General features: G+C 44.5%; 1 protein-coding gene across 1 annotated transcript in view; it reads left to right on the top strand.

Annotated features, from left to right (window-relative positions):
* OXSR1 (oxidative stress responsive kinase 1) overlaps positions 1 to 16,000 on the top strand; it is a 74,415-nt gene that overhangs the window by 22,777 nt on the left and 35,638 nt on the right. The window contains exon 3 of the mRNA XM_033164918.1: positions 8,574 to 8,682. Within this exon, the coding sequence (XP_033020809.1) occupies positions 8,574 to 8,682 (109 nt within the window). The remainder of the gene's footprint in view (positions 1 to 8,573; positions 8,683 to 16,000) is intronic.

Below are 16,000 nucleotides of genomic sequence, written 5' to 3'. Positions count from 1 at the left end.
AGTCAGACCACTCAGTTTTGTGAGCTTTAGTTCCACTTCAACTGTGAAATAAGTTGTTACGGGTCAGATCTGGTTCAGGTGTATACAGGTTTGGGAAGTGATTCAATCCCTTAAAGATGAATCACATTTGCAGTGCCCGTAGAGGTGGGGGGGGCACGATGCCACCGGTAGAAAGGCTGCTGAGAGCAGCTTGCCCAGAGCCACGCCACCCCCACCCAGGCACCCGAAACCTAGAGGCCGAGCCTGTGTGTCTGAATGCCTTTCGCATCCGTTGTACCATTCGGCCCCATCCCTTCCTCTCTTTAGTCCCTTCCTGCTAAAGTAGTCACACATACTGTTGGAACTTGGGCACTTGCCAGCTCAGGGCTCAAAGAACCATTCAGAAAGCTCTGCAGCAGAAAACACAGATAAAACTCCTAATTAAATAATTTAATCTCCAGCTGACCCAGTCCTCCATAACAGCCCCCTATTTCATTGGCTAATGAATGGGGCAGCAATGAATCGCTTCATTTTCTTCTCAAGAGGTCCCAATTAGGTGACCTGATGGGCAGTCGCGCTTTGTTTACCGGGCTTTTCGTTGGGGGAAGGAGCCTCGTGCTTTTCTTCCCCCAGCAACTTAAACATAACAAACAGAGTTTTAATATTGCATCCGAGCTGCACCCTGTCAGGGTCAGGAAGGCGGGAATTTTCCACCTTCAATAGTCTCTTGCGTCTCTTCTCTCAGCCAGTCAGTCCTCCTTCTGATAATGGATGGTGGTGGTGAAATAATCAAGACAAACGCAGATTTTAAAAAAAAGATCTGCCCAGTTTTCTTTCTCCAGCAGTGCTTGGACAGATGCCTCCAAGAAATCCAGATCTGGCAATCGTGATGGTGCAGAATGCTTATTGCAGGACTTAGTTTGAGCTGGGGCTAAGCCTGATCCCCAGCACATGTGAACGAAAATTGGTGCCACCATCTTGAGCATGTGCAGAGTGTTTTTATTGCTGAGCAACCAGACAGCTGTGACGTATTTGGCAAAGAATGGACAAAGTTTCCACACTACTACTTAACTGCTCCTGCTGTTTTTTAGTATTCCCATTTAGCAGCCTTCCCCAAAGCCACTTGGTTTGCTGTGAGTGTATTTAAGCATATCTAAACCGCTCTTGCCAGCTGGGCCAGAGAAACTGCCCTTCATGATGGAATGGTTAATTAGTCTCCAGTGTTGTGGGTTTTCCAGAAAGCTTTCCTTAGTATATTATAGTAATTTGCATTGGAAATTTTGAGTTTGAATTAAAAACAAAACAAAACATTCTGATGCCTTGTGTTTAGTAAACAATGCTTAAAACTCTGAGACTGCCTGGCTTGCCTAATTTTCACTTGCAATAGAGCAGGCATGTCCAACAGATAGATTGTGATCCACCAGTACACTGGACGTCTGTGGTAGATCACCGGTAGATCAGTGGCTGCCCCCAAAGAAGCTAAAAAAACTTTGGCTCCCCTAAAAAATGCTCAACATCTTTGCCCTGCACCCCTAAAATGACCTGAACCACCAAAAATTGGGCTTTCCTTCCTAAAAAGAAAAGCTCTAATGTCGCTTTCCTCTTCCCCAAAGAAGCTCAATAACTTTTACATGAACCCCCCAAAAGGGGGTAGATCACTGTCAGTTTTTAACTCTGTGAGTAGATCACAGTCTCTTGGAAGTTGGCCACCCCTGCAATAGAGGAAATTGGAGTTCTTGGTAGAATAATGCAGGAAAAGAAAAGGACACCAAAGACTCGGGCCAAAATAACGATTTGATAGATATAAATATAAATCATACAAATCTCTTGTAGGTTTAATTCCTTTATGTTTGTAATACAAATGAGATGAAAATAATTCAAAATAATTGGTACATTTTGAGCTGAAAACTCTTGACACTAGTAGCTGAGGAAGAATACCGAAACAAGGTCTTGTTCTGGCGTTTTCATCTCATTTGTATTACAAACCTCAAGGAATTAAACCTACAAGAGACTTGTATAATTTATATCTATATCTATCAAATCGTTATTTTGGCCTGAGTCCTTGGTGTCCTTTTCACCTAATTTTCACTTGCAGCTGACATCCTTTCATAATTATTAATGAATTTATGGAGTGGAACATTTTCCATGGGAAAATAAAGTGCTGGAAAATTTTCCACTGCAGCATTTAATTGCCTGGTTACACTGATTAAAAATAGTTTGCTTGGAAACGTTTGCATAATTGATTGAGCAATGGATCTTAAAGTTTTTTTTTTCAAAAAAAAGCACACACACACACACAGGTACTCCTTAACTACTACAGATGGTCACTGCTCTTGATTAAACATACGAGCAGGAATGATTATTCTAACATGGTGCGGACTTCAATTTAACTCGTGTGCAGATTTAAGCAGGTGACTCACTTCGTCACCCAAATGTTTCTTTAATCAAGTGACTGCCCTAATGCATTCTAAAGACTATTTTGCCTTGAAGAAACACCAACTTAGTAGAGCAATCAAGTTAACTCTGGAAAAAGAGAGAGAGAGAGAGAGAGAGTGATGAATTGAGAGGGGTTAATTGGTCCCTCTTCCACAGCCCAGCCATTCTTGCACACTCTGAGTGCTGCTCCCCTTGCTTATTCTGCTGATTGAGGGGGGAATCCAAGCCCAGTTGCCAGCTTGCAACACATTCCATCCAGTTTCTAGGCAACACAATCCTAGCTTTTGTGCCACATCAAACGCCCTGGCCTTTCCACCTTGGTGGTGCTGGGGGTGTGTGGAGCAGAGAATAATATATTGGGGAGGTCAAATACACCAAAAGGTGGGGGGGGAGCCATAGGCAGATTTTGTGTTGGGGTGCGTTAACTCTTGTTATGGGTGGAGGCACAAAAGCTTTGATGCCCTCCATCTCCCTCCCCAGTCAGCTGAGCAGCTAAGGCTCCCTTACTATTGCCGGCTGCCCCAAGTTAATGCAACCACAGCAGGCATGGCTCTCTTCAGTTTTGACTTTGCTTGATCTTCTGGCACTTTGTACATTTCCCCCTAACTTTCTTAAGAACTCTGCCCCCTTACTGGGTTTGTTTGGGCTGCACTTCCATCCAGAATTTGTGGGGTGCAAGGAAGGATAGGTAGATAGCTGCAGTTTCTCACCACTGTTGCAAGGCAGGCATAGATTTGAAACTATAAAAAATTCTTGCTTATAACTGAGTTAACTGATGGGTTAGGCCTTGGGGGTGTTGATCATGCTGCAAGTATGATGCAGAAGAGGGGTGGTTTTTTTACGGGGGTAACTGAGTTTGAAAAGGCATCCTCCTTCAAATTGCTTGGAACAGCCTTCCTTAGAACACCTATATGTCAGCAAGAGTTGTTTGACAATGGGGCAGGCTCCTTCGGAAGGTGGTTGACTCCCCTTCACTTTAAAACAGGTTGGTTGGCCGTCTGTCCAGGATTCCTTAGCTGTGGTTCCTGCATTGCAGGGGGTTGGACTAGATGACACTCAGGGTCCCTTCCAACTCTGCAGTTCTCAGATTCATCCCAGGGCACTTCAGATGTTGCTGGACTCCAAATTCCCCATCATCCCTGACCATTGGCCATGGTGGCTCGGTCTGATAGGAGTTTCAGCCCATAATCCCTGTGGGGGAACCAGGTTGTAAAAGCCTGCCTGGGAATGATAATTCGCCCCCCTCCCCTAGAAAAGAGTTTGCTGGGCATTCTTGGAAGCACTTAACTTGCCATTAAAGTCTCAAAATATACTAGAGGGGCTGCGTGGCCTCATGTGACCCTCACACCTTGTTGTCATGTGGCGGTTTGCGATGGCGACGTGTTTATAATTAACAGGCGTGCATTTCTAGATGAATGCCATCTTCATACACAGTGACAGTGTTTTAAATTTAGAAAGCTGGGGCTTGCCCACACCAGGGATTAGCGTGGGGGATTTAGTATGGAAATATGCACGCAGTAACTCAAGGACACCTTGGCTGTTAGGCAGAGCAAGGGAAAAAAGGGAAGAAGAAGAAGAAAAGACCATTGAGATGTAGGCAGGATCTTCCACAAAATGGCAGACACTTGTGGAATATAATAGACAGGATGTGAAGCTAGGGATTGCAGGTGGGCAGGCTAGTTGAGTGGCATTCAGGCTGATGTTGGGAATGTGCGTAATTCCTGGGAGCCAGAACACAGGAAGCATCCTTATACTGAATCAAGACAATATTGTCGACACTGACTGGCAGCGGCTCTCCAGGGTTCCAGGCTGGATCGTGCCCAGTGTCCAAAGAAGAGCATTGGAAAAGGGAGCTTTTGACTTGTATTACTAGAGCAGCAACTCCTCCATCCTGATGTCTCATGCTGTATAGCAATGGTTCCCCCCCAAAAAAGCCAAGCCATGGACCACCTACTTTTGAAAAAGTTTGGTCTCTCTGTGGTAGTTTTTGTTGTGTGAATGGTGCCACCATACCCTCCAGCAAGTCCCAGTGCAAATGTGGGATGTGCATCTTTCAGGCTGCGCCCTTGCATGAGTCGTGGCTCCCCAAATTGGGACGTCCTGGGCAGTTGATGGGCATTAGACACCCCAGTTGGGAACCATTGCTATATAGCAGTGAAATGGCTTTTAAAATGCAGCGTTTGATGTGGCATTGGGGTCTGATATTCAAAGGGAAAAAACCCTGCTTGATTATTCCCATGCTCTAGGGTGCACCTGAAGCAGAAGATTGGATCTTTGTAAGGACTGCTGAGATTATGTACTAATGCGTATAAATAGTGGTCCAACTGTTGGTCTCTTTGGGATGGCGGTGGGGATGGTGGGAAGTATTCAGCAAATGCTTTTGGATTGCACAGACTTTCCCACAAAAGAACTGAAATTCCTAGAAAGAGAGCCCCCAAGTTCCTCATCCGTGTCTGGCGGACGTGGGCGACTTGTGCATCCCTGAGCACAACAGTAGATTTCATGTTGCTTTTTCATTTCGGAGGAGCTGTTACATCTGGGCCTCTGGAGATGGAAAGGTAGAAACCCTGAGATCCCTTGCGTGCAACCCTGCAGAGAGATTCCTTGGGATTCGAGTCTGCCGAAGCTTATGGCTGAGCAGTCTTAATTACTCTGCGGGTTGATGTATGCTCTTATTATAGCTCAGCCTCGACATCTGGGCTGGAGGAAAAGCCCCGACTGCTGCAAGGAAGCAGCGTTCTACATTTGCCTCTTCCTTCTGTCCGGAAGGAGCAGGTCCTGCCAGGGTGCCTGGGAGGCAGGCAGTAGGACCCAGAAAGCTGCGATATATGAATCAGTATATCAATCCCCCTAAATCCGTATTGTCTTTATTGATGGCGTCTTTCCAGTGTTTCAGGCAGGGGCCATTCTCAGCCCTGCTTGGAGATGCTGGGGATTGAACCTGGAACCTTCTGTGTGCAGATCAGATTCTCTACTTCTGACCTGCAGCCTTTCAGATAGTCAGCCGATGACAGCAATTGTATTAGCTGATGGACTGATAACAATTTTTTGTGCCAGTAAAAACATAAGCTTTTGTGGTACAGGTGTGTTGTAAAAGGCACGCTCCTGAGAGGCGTTCTCCTCCTTTCTCATGCACGAGGTGATGTCTCTTCCAAGATAGTCCTTGCAATCTGAAGCCTTTTAATTGTGCAGATTTTTATTTTTATTTTAAAGAAAGCTAATGCTCAGTTAGTCAGGACACCTTTTTCCAGTATGTCAAAAGTTTTAGGTGTTTTTATATAAAAATAATATTCTATTTACCCGATTGATTTTTAAAAGATGCAATCCTCTAGGTGTAGTAAGCTTGAGATTTTGATTATCTGAAGCCTCATTCTGGCTGGTTAAGAAGAGTGAATATCACCCATGATGCAGTGTAACTCACTAGTGTTTGTGGTAGCTGTGTTCTAGGACCATTCTAGGAGCACGAACCCTATCTGCCTTCAAGAGTTGTCTGTTTGAGGAAAGTTGTTTTTGGAGAGTCTCGCCTCGCTAGGTTGGCTGTGACAAGTTACAGCCTGAAATAGACGAGGCAACATTTGCACGCTTTTCCGATCTCATTGTTTGCGGGGGGTCAGAAGAATGGTTAGCTCTGGAGCCAACAATTTCTCCCTCTGACTGCTGCCCTTCTGCTAATAGATGATGGGAGTTGTCATCCAACAACATCTGGGGACCCAAGGTTGAGGAAGCCTGCTTTATATGATCCTCGGGACCCTTGCAAGATTTGTAACTTTCGTGAGGGGAGACCGAAAGAATTGAGAGCTGTGAAAGCTTTGCCCTGTGTGTTCAGCTCTGTCAGTCTTGCAGAAATAAAGGAAGGCAGCATCCTTTCCATTAATAATTCATATATTTACTTCTCCATTTTACAGATTTTTTTTTTGTATCCTCTGCCTTCCATTATTGAATCAGCCTTATTGCAGATGGCTAAGTGCCTCTTCCTTCCTAATAGCCACAGTATTTCCCCCACTTATTCTGTCAACCTAGCTGTGATCTTGAAATCTGGAGAAGACTGTCAATAATTCAAGGTTGTTTCATGCATCTCTTGCCTTTCCAACGAGAAGCTTGTGCCGGAGTATGTGGTCATCCCTCCCACCGTAGAAGAAATCAGGCCTGAAAGGAGAAAATAGGTTGTGGTGTGTGCTTGGTTGAGGGGCACATGCGTGGCACCCACAACAGCGCCTCTGGTTTACAAACATGCCATGGGCCCAAAAATGTTGGTGACCATGGGATCGTGGGAAGTGTAGTTTGTTAAAGGTGGAGAGATTTGTGCTGAGAGGTACTAGGAGACTCCCCTACTCCCCTCATAGAGCTACAATTCCCTGAGTGGTTTAAGAGTCTGGGAATTGTTCCCAGGGAATTCTGGGAAGTGTAGCCCTGTGAGGGGAATGGGGGAATTAACTCCCCAGCTCTCAGCACCTTGAGCAAACTACACTTCCCAGAATCCTTTGGGTGAAGTGATGAATGCTTTAAGTTGCATTATACTCCTTTAAAGGTACAGGCCAGATGGGGCCTGGGGTGTGTGTGTCCCTGGTTACAGCACATCACCAACTTCTCTGAAAAGAGATGCTGTTGGCACTTGTAGAGCAGATGTCTCACTGGCTGGTTAAAAGCTCATCTGTTCACACGGGCGTTCCCAGCCACTTGACCCTTAATATAAATCCTTGGTGGGAAATCTGTCTGTGTATATTAGTATTTTTTTCATTATTTTATCGTATTGGTTTTGTTTTGTAAACAACCTTGCTTGTTTTGTTTTAAATTCCGCTTCTTCTAAGTTCTTGGCACCTCAAAGGAAAACTGAATGGAAACAGTAAAATAAAATAAAAAAACCAATAGAAGAGAACAATATCACAAAGAATCCAAGCACCATACATAGTATATGTTAATAGCAACCTTAGTTCTTGGCAGGCGCTTCTCTTTATGGAGCCAAAATGGCACCACTCTTGCACACGAAGGAGGTGTTGGCATGTGAGGAGATGGGAACACAAGATTTGCAGAAGTATATACTTAAAGTGGTGGTGGTGGTGGGAATCCAATGTGGGGGGAGGGGAAAATAGTTGTGCTCATACTGGGATATGAATGAAATAGGAAACTGGAAGGGGCAGATGGGGAAATGCAATGGAGTATTTAGGTAACAGGCAGGCATCTTGCACAGCAGCACTGTACACTGCAACACTTTGTTGCAGCCACACACACCCTGCACAAAACATTTCCAAATGAGCATACTTTAAATATGTATAATCTCAGCACCATATTTCTAGAATTCTGAAGACAAGCTCATTCAAGCAGGTGGGCCTTGTGCTGTTGTTCCTCTCAGTGCCTTAAAATACCATCCCTACAGATTGTGCATAGCATCAGGCTAAATCCGAAAGGATTCTGTCTCTGTTCTTCTCGACTTGCATTCCTCACCCAGATTCTCCACCTTCAAAGACTCAGATGAATTTTCTCCCTCAGTTTATATAATAGGGTTGCCATACATCTGGATTTCCCAGACACAGCTGGGATTCAACCATCAGTGTCCAGGTGTATAGCATTTCTTGCAATTTTGCCAAGAAGCTCAACAGCTTCGCCCAAAAAAGGCTCAACAATTTTCTGTCTGGATTTTAGCTTTTTGAAATATGGCAACCCTACCCTAGGAGTTGGCTCCTATTCTTCTTAATATACTAGTTTTTCTACATCCAGGGATCCTTTTTTAAAACACTGTTGAGCCTTCAGACATGCAGCAGCCTACCTGCAACCTGGAGCACTAGAGCAGGGTTTCCCAAACTTGCGTCTCCCAGCTGTTTGGGGCTACAGTTCCTCTCATCCCTGATAACTGGTTCTGCTAGCTAGTGATGCTGGGAGTTGTAGTCCAAGCTTGGAGACAACCCTGCACTGGAGTATAGCAAGGGCTGTGTCTTGTGTTTTGTGCTGACTCTGCAACTCAGCTCTTATGGCCAGTTCCTGACCCCCTCACTCGCTCACCATGACTGGGTTCATCTTACACGTGTCTTAAGCACTCTGTCCCAAAATTGGGCACTCCTCCACTTCTGCACAGAGCACTCAGCACATGGGGGTGTTTTTTTATTATAAAAAACCCAATAGTAACAGCAATTTTCTCTGCCTCTTCCCCCCCCCTTCTTTAGAAAGAAATTCAAGCCATGAGTCAGTGCCATCATCCGAACATCGTATCTTACTATACTTCCTTCGTAGTGAAAGATGAACTCTGGTTAGTGATGAAGCTTCTCAGTGGAGGTAAGTATAAGGTTATTAGGTGTGTCTGTGTGCGCTTTCAGGTTGTTTTGGTTCCAGTCTAGTAAAAGGGACTTTTGAAACATTCAAAGAGGTATTGTTGTTTCTGACATTGAGAAGCAATTTTCACTTTTTAAAATAAAACATATCCTACCCTTTTTCAAAAAGGCATCTAAATAGAGCTTTAAAAAATAATCTGATAATTTTATTTGTCAGATTTTATTTATTGTATCCAGAGTGATTCCCGAATACAGTTGCTTGGCTCACATTTAATGGCAAAGCCATAGCTAGGGTTGGACGATACCTGGTTTTCAACATCGTGATATAGCACTAGCTAAACATCGTGTTATACTGATATTTCAGACAGGATGGAGCTATGTAGAGGCATCAGCTGGCTTCACGGTTTTCCCTGCATTGTCATTTTTGCACAGCACACAAACACATCATGATTCACAACATATTGCCAGGTCAAAAGTTATGAAACTGACATCACAATATGGACTTCAAACCGGTTTTAGACAATATATGGACATATCACCCAGCCCTAGTCATAGCTTGGGTATCATGATTATTATGCCTGAGGCCTGCAAACATACCACGAGACTTGGAGGTTCCTTCACTTCCTGGTTTGGCACACTATAGTTTGTTTTGACATCCATAATCGACAATTTGTAGCTTGCCTACTAACTAGAATTAGAAAACAAACTATGGGTTGCGCCAAAGTTTGACCTATTTGGATGTCATAAAGTATGGTTTAGCTTAACCAGGAAGTGATTTGGAAATGTGTGAATGCAGTGCATGGCCACAGCTACATGGTACAAGGACCCCTTATTTGAGCAGAACTTCTGTTCTTGCTCCTCCCATCCACCCCTGACACTAGCAGCACCCTAACCCTCAGGAATGGCTCTTGGCAGAGGGGGGAGCAGCTGGTTCTAGCAGGAAAAATGGAGAGGTTGCAAAGCCCTGTTTGAACACAACTCCTCCAGATGCTCTTTGGATCTAGGCCAATTGCCTTTTTTGGGGGAGTAGAAATTAAAAGCATGGCTTGTGTTCACTTTGCAGACATTAATAATACCCTAGCTAAACCTACCCACTCAACCCTGCCAGAGACATCTTGTGAAATAGCAGGAATATTAATAGATTACTTGATAATCCAGAAATCTTGAGGAAGGTGACTGAGGAGGGAGAATCTGTTTTACCTGGTTGGGGTGAGGGGGACCTGATGCTCTTTCATACCTGACTTTTCTTCACATCTTCAAAGGATGAAGAAAGCAGGCTAGCGTGGAGATTTCAAGGACCACTTTTTATTTTTGGTCGACTACCTGTTTCTTGGTATGCATTTAAACTTGATTTGTTAAAAGGAACAAGTTTAGTTGGCGAAAATGGCCTCAATCAGTCGGCAGCCCTATTCTTGGACCCTCTTTCTTTTTTGTTTTGTTGCTGCTTTGGTGTTCAGACCTGCTACTTGGGATCCTTGGTGTAGCTGTGATTTGTCAAGATTCCACGAGGTTGAGCTGGCAGCCTCCCTGCATGCAGCAACTTCAGATTCCACCTCCCTTTTCTGAGGAACGTTGCTGCCTGTCTTTGGAGAGAGTGCAGTTCTTATTTACGCACGCAAGGCTCTTCCAGCATGTGTCATAAATCAGCTCTTTATTGACCTTTTCCTCTCCCTTAATTATCTCGTTAAGTCTCTTTTACCTGGCATTTGAAGAGGGAGGGGTAAAAGAAGGGAAGGGAAAGGGACTGTGCGTCTTTCATCTCTCTCTCTCTCTCTCTCTCTCTCCCTCCCTCCTGCTGCAAAACTCTAATGCCTAGCAATGAGGAACACCAATTGATTCCTTTGGAATTTGTGTTCAAGCCAGTCATTTTCATCCCACCCTACTTTGCGTTGACTTGTCTGCTGAGGAACCTTTGCCCATTACAGACAACTTCTTGATGTCAGGGCAGTCTGACAATGGACTGATTAATCTGAAGGGGTCGGTAGGCTCTCCCTCCCTGGTGGTCTCAAGCAAAGGCTAGGACAGCCAACTGTTGGAGATGCTCATGCTGTGGACCTCCTGCATCCAGCAAAGGGGTTGGGGAATGTGGCTTGCAAGCCATCCCCTCAACTCAGATTCTAACCCAGATATCCTTGAATATTAGTTCCTTCAGATCATTTCCTGGTTTAAAAGTAATCTGTATAAGAAATAGTGTGTAACTGGTGTGCAGGTTGAAGTGCCATGGTCTACACATAAGTTTCATACTACATATTTCCCTACATCAAAGTGCCTTCTGTGTAGGATTTTTGCTACGGGTGAAGCAGCCTTCAGCAAAGTGCTTGAGGAAGGGAATTGTCTTGGGGGTCCCAAAGCTTTGGAGCTGAATGCCTCTTGAGTTTTATAAGCAGGGTAGTTTTCTGGAATAGCTTTCGCAACCGAGATTCTTCTGCCAATTGAGGAAAGCTTCTACAAGTCTATGATTCTATGAAACTTCCAAGTCAGTGGATGACTTCATAACCAAGGAGGAAGTCATTGAAGGCCAAAGCAGTGTTTTGCTCTCAGTCTGCAGACTTTCTCTAAATCACATTTCTTTCCCCATGTGTCTTGTTAACTGCAATCATCTCTTTCCCACAGGGAGTTCAGGGTGTGTCACTTCCTCTCCTTGGAAAAGAATTTTAACTACTCCATTAAACTCCCTCTTTCTAGGGCCAGAAAGGTGAAGCCTCTCTGGATTGATATATGGACAAGTAAAGAATGGCTCAACAAAATTAAGTTGAAGTATGTCTTGAGCTGGGGCGCGATAGGTTCTGCTTTACAATAAACTTGCTGGATAGATCTGGGTTAGTAGATATGTTCGCACGTGGCTGTTTGTTGAGCTTCATAGCTTAATTTGTACTTATATCCCCATTACGTTTTCACTTTTTGGAAATGCCACTCCATTCTGTTCTGGAAGAAGTTTTAACAAATAAATAAATAATTGCGATTCACGAGGACCAGAAACTTTTATGTCATTGCTGTTGGTTGGCTTTAGAAAGGAGAAACCCATTTCAAGCACAGCTTTGCACAGATTAATAGCATTGAAGTGCCTATAATTGGACCACTGAAAATGAACAACCTTCAGGGAGCATTATTAAGGGGGCTGAAGGTGGCTTAATGAAGTTCATCGAGAGAAGATGAGAAGCGCTTTTGAGAGTGAGTCTTGGTACGGCTACATAATGTCTAGACGCACCTTTGCAAGGCTGTTTGCATATTAATCAGGGCAGGTTGCCTTAGTGAAAAGCAGGTATGGAAGCCAGGATCCTGATCATTCATTCATTCATTATAGCTACCAGTGCCTGTTGCATTCTATGGCCGTGTCTCAACATTTGCACATCCTAACCCAAACAGTTCTTTTTTTTTCTTTTCTTTTTTTGGGGGAGCTGGGAGTCTCCAGCCTCTCCCATTTCTCATTCTACTCACGACTTGCTTTCCTGCTGAGTGGGTCCATGAATACCCACTTAGGTCTACACACACACACACTCCCCCTTCTCGCTGCCTCTTGCCCTATTTTATTTCCAACATACGTCTGCAACCGGAGGCTAACTAGCAATTTCAGTGATGCATGAGGCAGCATAAATACGCCTTTTCAGATGTTATTGTGGGTCCTGGAGGCATAAACATTTATCTCTTGGTGATTCACATGCCATTTGCCATGGCAAGGAGGTGGCTTTTTGGAAATTCCATTATCTTGTCAGCTCCCCCAAAACAGTGAAGAACATGTCAGAGGCTCTTGCTCCTCGCTTGTGCCTTTAAATCTTTTTTCTAGGGACCACTCTTGCCGATGCTTCCATTACATCTTAAGCATCTAAACCTTAAACCTGGATGCTTCCAAATACCTAGGAGAGGCTGGGTTTGATACCAGCACTGCATCACATGGCCTGCCTTGGTTATCTTCCCCTTCAATCTATATTTGTATCTTCCCTTTAAAATGCTTTTAATGATGCCTGCTTTATTTGCTTCTTGCAAGGTTGAGGCATTACCCTCTTTGGAAGCTATTATTTTTGAAGGGTGGATGGTTTGAGGGCTGAGTAGTTCCACTATGGAAACTCAATGGGGGTACAGCCCCATTGAACCGGAATACAAAGAGGCTGCTTTGTAGCGAATTAGCTATTGTTACTTCCAGCTATGAATTATGTACATAGTGCCCTCCAGATGCTGTAGGACTACAAATCCCATTATTCTTGACCATTGGCAGTGCTGGCTGGTGCTTATGGGAGTTGTAGTCCTACATTTGTTGGCTGCCCTTGATCTACACACTCAGAGCGGCTTAAGACATTTTGTAGAGTTGCTAAAGATTCAGAAAAAAGCGCAGCCAAAACATCAAGAGCATGGCCAACGAGGCTGATGGAGTTGTAGTCATACAGCACCTGGAGGGGCATCGGATTGGGGACAACTAGTGCAGTGGATCGTGGTGCACTTGAACCCTCTTCCTCCTTCAGGAAGTTCAACGTGGCACATGTGGGGATTATCCCATATTCATCCTCTCGACAATACTGGGAGGCAGGTTGGGCTTAGAAATAGTGAATTAGCCCAGTGTCCCCTGCCAGCCTTCATGACTGGGCAATAATTTCTACCCAGATCTTGCTGCTCCAAACCCAGCATAGTTCATTATACCAGGCTTGCTCCTAGCTCACCAACTTCAGGAGCTGTTGGTCATTCTAAGTATGGGATGATTTCAGAGCCTCCTCCCAAGCAAGGCATCAGCTGGAGTTTTCCTGCTTAAATACAATGTGTTCCCATATATCCCTGTTTCCCCGGCTGGAGGAAGGGAATGTCTTTTCCAAGAAGAAAGTGGAGGAAGGGAGAGGATATGGTTTGTTTGTGCTGCTACTACTAGTTATGTCTAAGAATGCAGTAATCAGCCCAGAAACTGGTTGTTGGATTAACACATAAATATTGCAAATAAAATTAAGGAATAAAATAGGTTTGGACAATTGGCAGAAACAAACACCCCCATTTGTGATTTTTTTAAAGGTGGTTTCCTGCTGCTTCAGCTCACTGATTTTAAAACATTCTGCAAAGTGAAAAGCACAGGAGCAAGTCAGGAAGTTTTCTTGGGTCAGTTGGCAGCACCATGTGGTAGTCCTGCCACAGTCCTGAGCCGCTGATGAACATTTGGGGGTCAAGGGGGTGTGTGGGTGCTTATGTGAAAGCACTAAGGCAGTCTTGTCTATACTATACCTTTGACACACATTTCCTCACACCCAAATAATTTGGGGCACTGTAGTAGTTTGTTAAGAGTTGCTGGGAATTATAGTTGCTGTAAGGGGCAAACTACAGTGCCCAGAATTCTGGGAGGGAAATAATGTGCTTCATATGTATTTTAAAAGTTGTGTGTGTGTGTGTGTAGATGTACACAACCTCGGTGCGTAGCCTAGAGTGCTATGTGGTTTTCTGGGTTTTGGTTGAGGATAGGCAGGAATTCCTCAGCAGTCAAAAGGAGGTAGGGGAAAAAATCACCCCAAGGTAGAAAGTTTAGGAGGAGGCCAGGTTGGTTCCAGACTGAGCCACCTCCCCTTCCTGCATACGTGTTTATTGGGTCTTAGTGGTGCTAACTGTCATTCTGGATTAATCGGCAATTCAAAATAAATACTGTTTAAACTTAATTTTCAATGGGGGTAAGTCTTAAGGATTCTAGGCTTTTGAAACTCCCTGAAACAAGCCTGGGCAGGCAGTCTCCTCCACCATGCAACGTTAATCCCTAGGCTAAGCACAATGAACTCTCTGTAACTTTTATTCCAAATTAAATTGCTGCTGCAATATCTGAGGCCTATAAGCACCCTAAGGTTTTTTAATGACCTTTAAAATATATATATATATATATATTTTAAAAGCTAGATTAGGACCAACTCTTGGCATGCTTTGGGGATGGTGACTGGATTTCCTAAATCCTTTCCACAAATTACTGTTGCCAACACTTTGATTTAGTAGCATTGGCACATAAGTTGCATGCAAGTGAAAGAGAGAGGGGGGGGGGGAGAGAGAGAGAGAGAGAGAGAGAGAGAGATGGGACGTATTGGGCAGAACTGGTAGCTCAGCCCTAAGTCTACCTGCTTAAATGTCTCACGCAAGATGCTTTATTTGGAGGGCTGCAGAACTGGTGCTTCTGCAGGTATAGTGGGATACCCAGTTCCAAAAATACCTGCCCATGAGCTGTGCTAGGTTCAGCTGATGGGAGCTGAGAATCCCACAGTAGCTGGAGAGCCACAAGTTCCCCACCCCTACTTTCCTTTCTAACAGCCTTTCCTTGCTCCTTTTACTCTTTCGATAGTGTGGTCCAGCCACTACAGTCCAAGGGAAAGCTAAGCTATGGTTTAGCATTATGTCCAAACCATAGTTTAATATCCTTGCCAGTGTGGTGTAGTGGTTAAGAGTGGTAGACTCATAATCTGGTCAACTGGGTTTGCGTCTCCGCTCCTCCACATGCAGCTGCTGGGTGACCTTGGGCTGGTCACACTTCTCTGAAGTCTCTCAGCCCCACTCACCTCACAGAGTGTTTGTTGTGGGCGAGGAAGGGAAAGGAGAATGATAGCTGCTTTGAGACTTCTTTGAGTAGTGATAAAGCGGGATATCAAATCCAAACTCTTCTTGCTCTCACACTTGGGTGTGTGCACACACCTGTGCTGGGATCATACTTACAAGGCTAAACCATAGTTAAACTCAAATGTCCAAATGCAGGCAATGCAAAAATATAGCAAGCAGTAGTTTGTATACTCCCATTGTTCAGCACTCAAACCATGGTTTGAGCACATATAACCGGCAGATCATGGTTTGGAGCTGCTTATTTGCCTTTCTTCTCAGCCCTTTCTTCATTCAGCATTCAATAAATGGGAGGCAAAGCAATGGCAGGAACACCGGCTTGGCAGAATGTTTGAACAGAACAAACCACACTTGGCACATGCCACAGTTTGCCAACCTACATGGTTTCTGAATCTGGCTTCCCAGCTAACTGCAAGCTATTCATCTGTTCAGAAATTACACCAAACTGCAGGCAAAGCTTCCTTGAACTATGGTTTCACTGATGTTCTGGAACTGAGCCATGACACAAGTAACTTAACAGGACTTGCCAATGCAAACTGGCAGCCATGCAGAAACTCTGTTCTGTGGGGGCTTTCTCTCTCAGTGCTGGGGATAAAGAGGTAAGCCCATTGAAAGGCATTCAAGAGCATTCATTAAGTGAGGTGCAAATACCATTAGGTGGCTTACGAGTCACCCATTCCCTATCAACCGCGTGAAGCTGGACGCAAATGAGAGGATGATTATCTTGAGATAACTGGTGGTGTAATCAAGCGCTCCCCCCCCCC

This window comes from Lacerta agilis, chromosome 12 (assembly GCF_009819535.1).
Source record: "Lacerta agilis isolate rLacAgi1 chromosome 12, rLacAgi1.pri, whole genome shotgun sequence".
Classification (NCBI taxonomy): Eukaryota; Metazoa; Chordata; class Lepidosauria; order Squamata; family Lacertidae; genus Lacerta; species Lacerta agilis.
The sequence above is the reverse complement of the archived record's forward strand: the minus strand, read 5'-3'. Positions and strand labels throughout refer to the sequence as shown.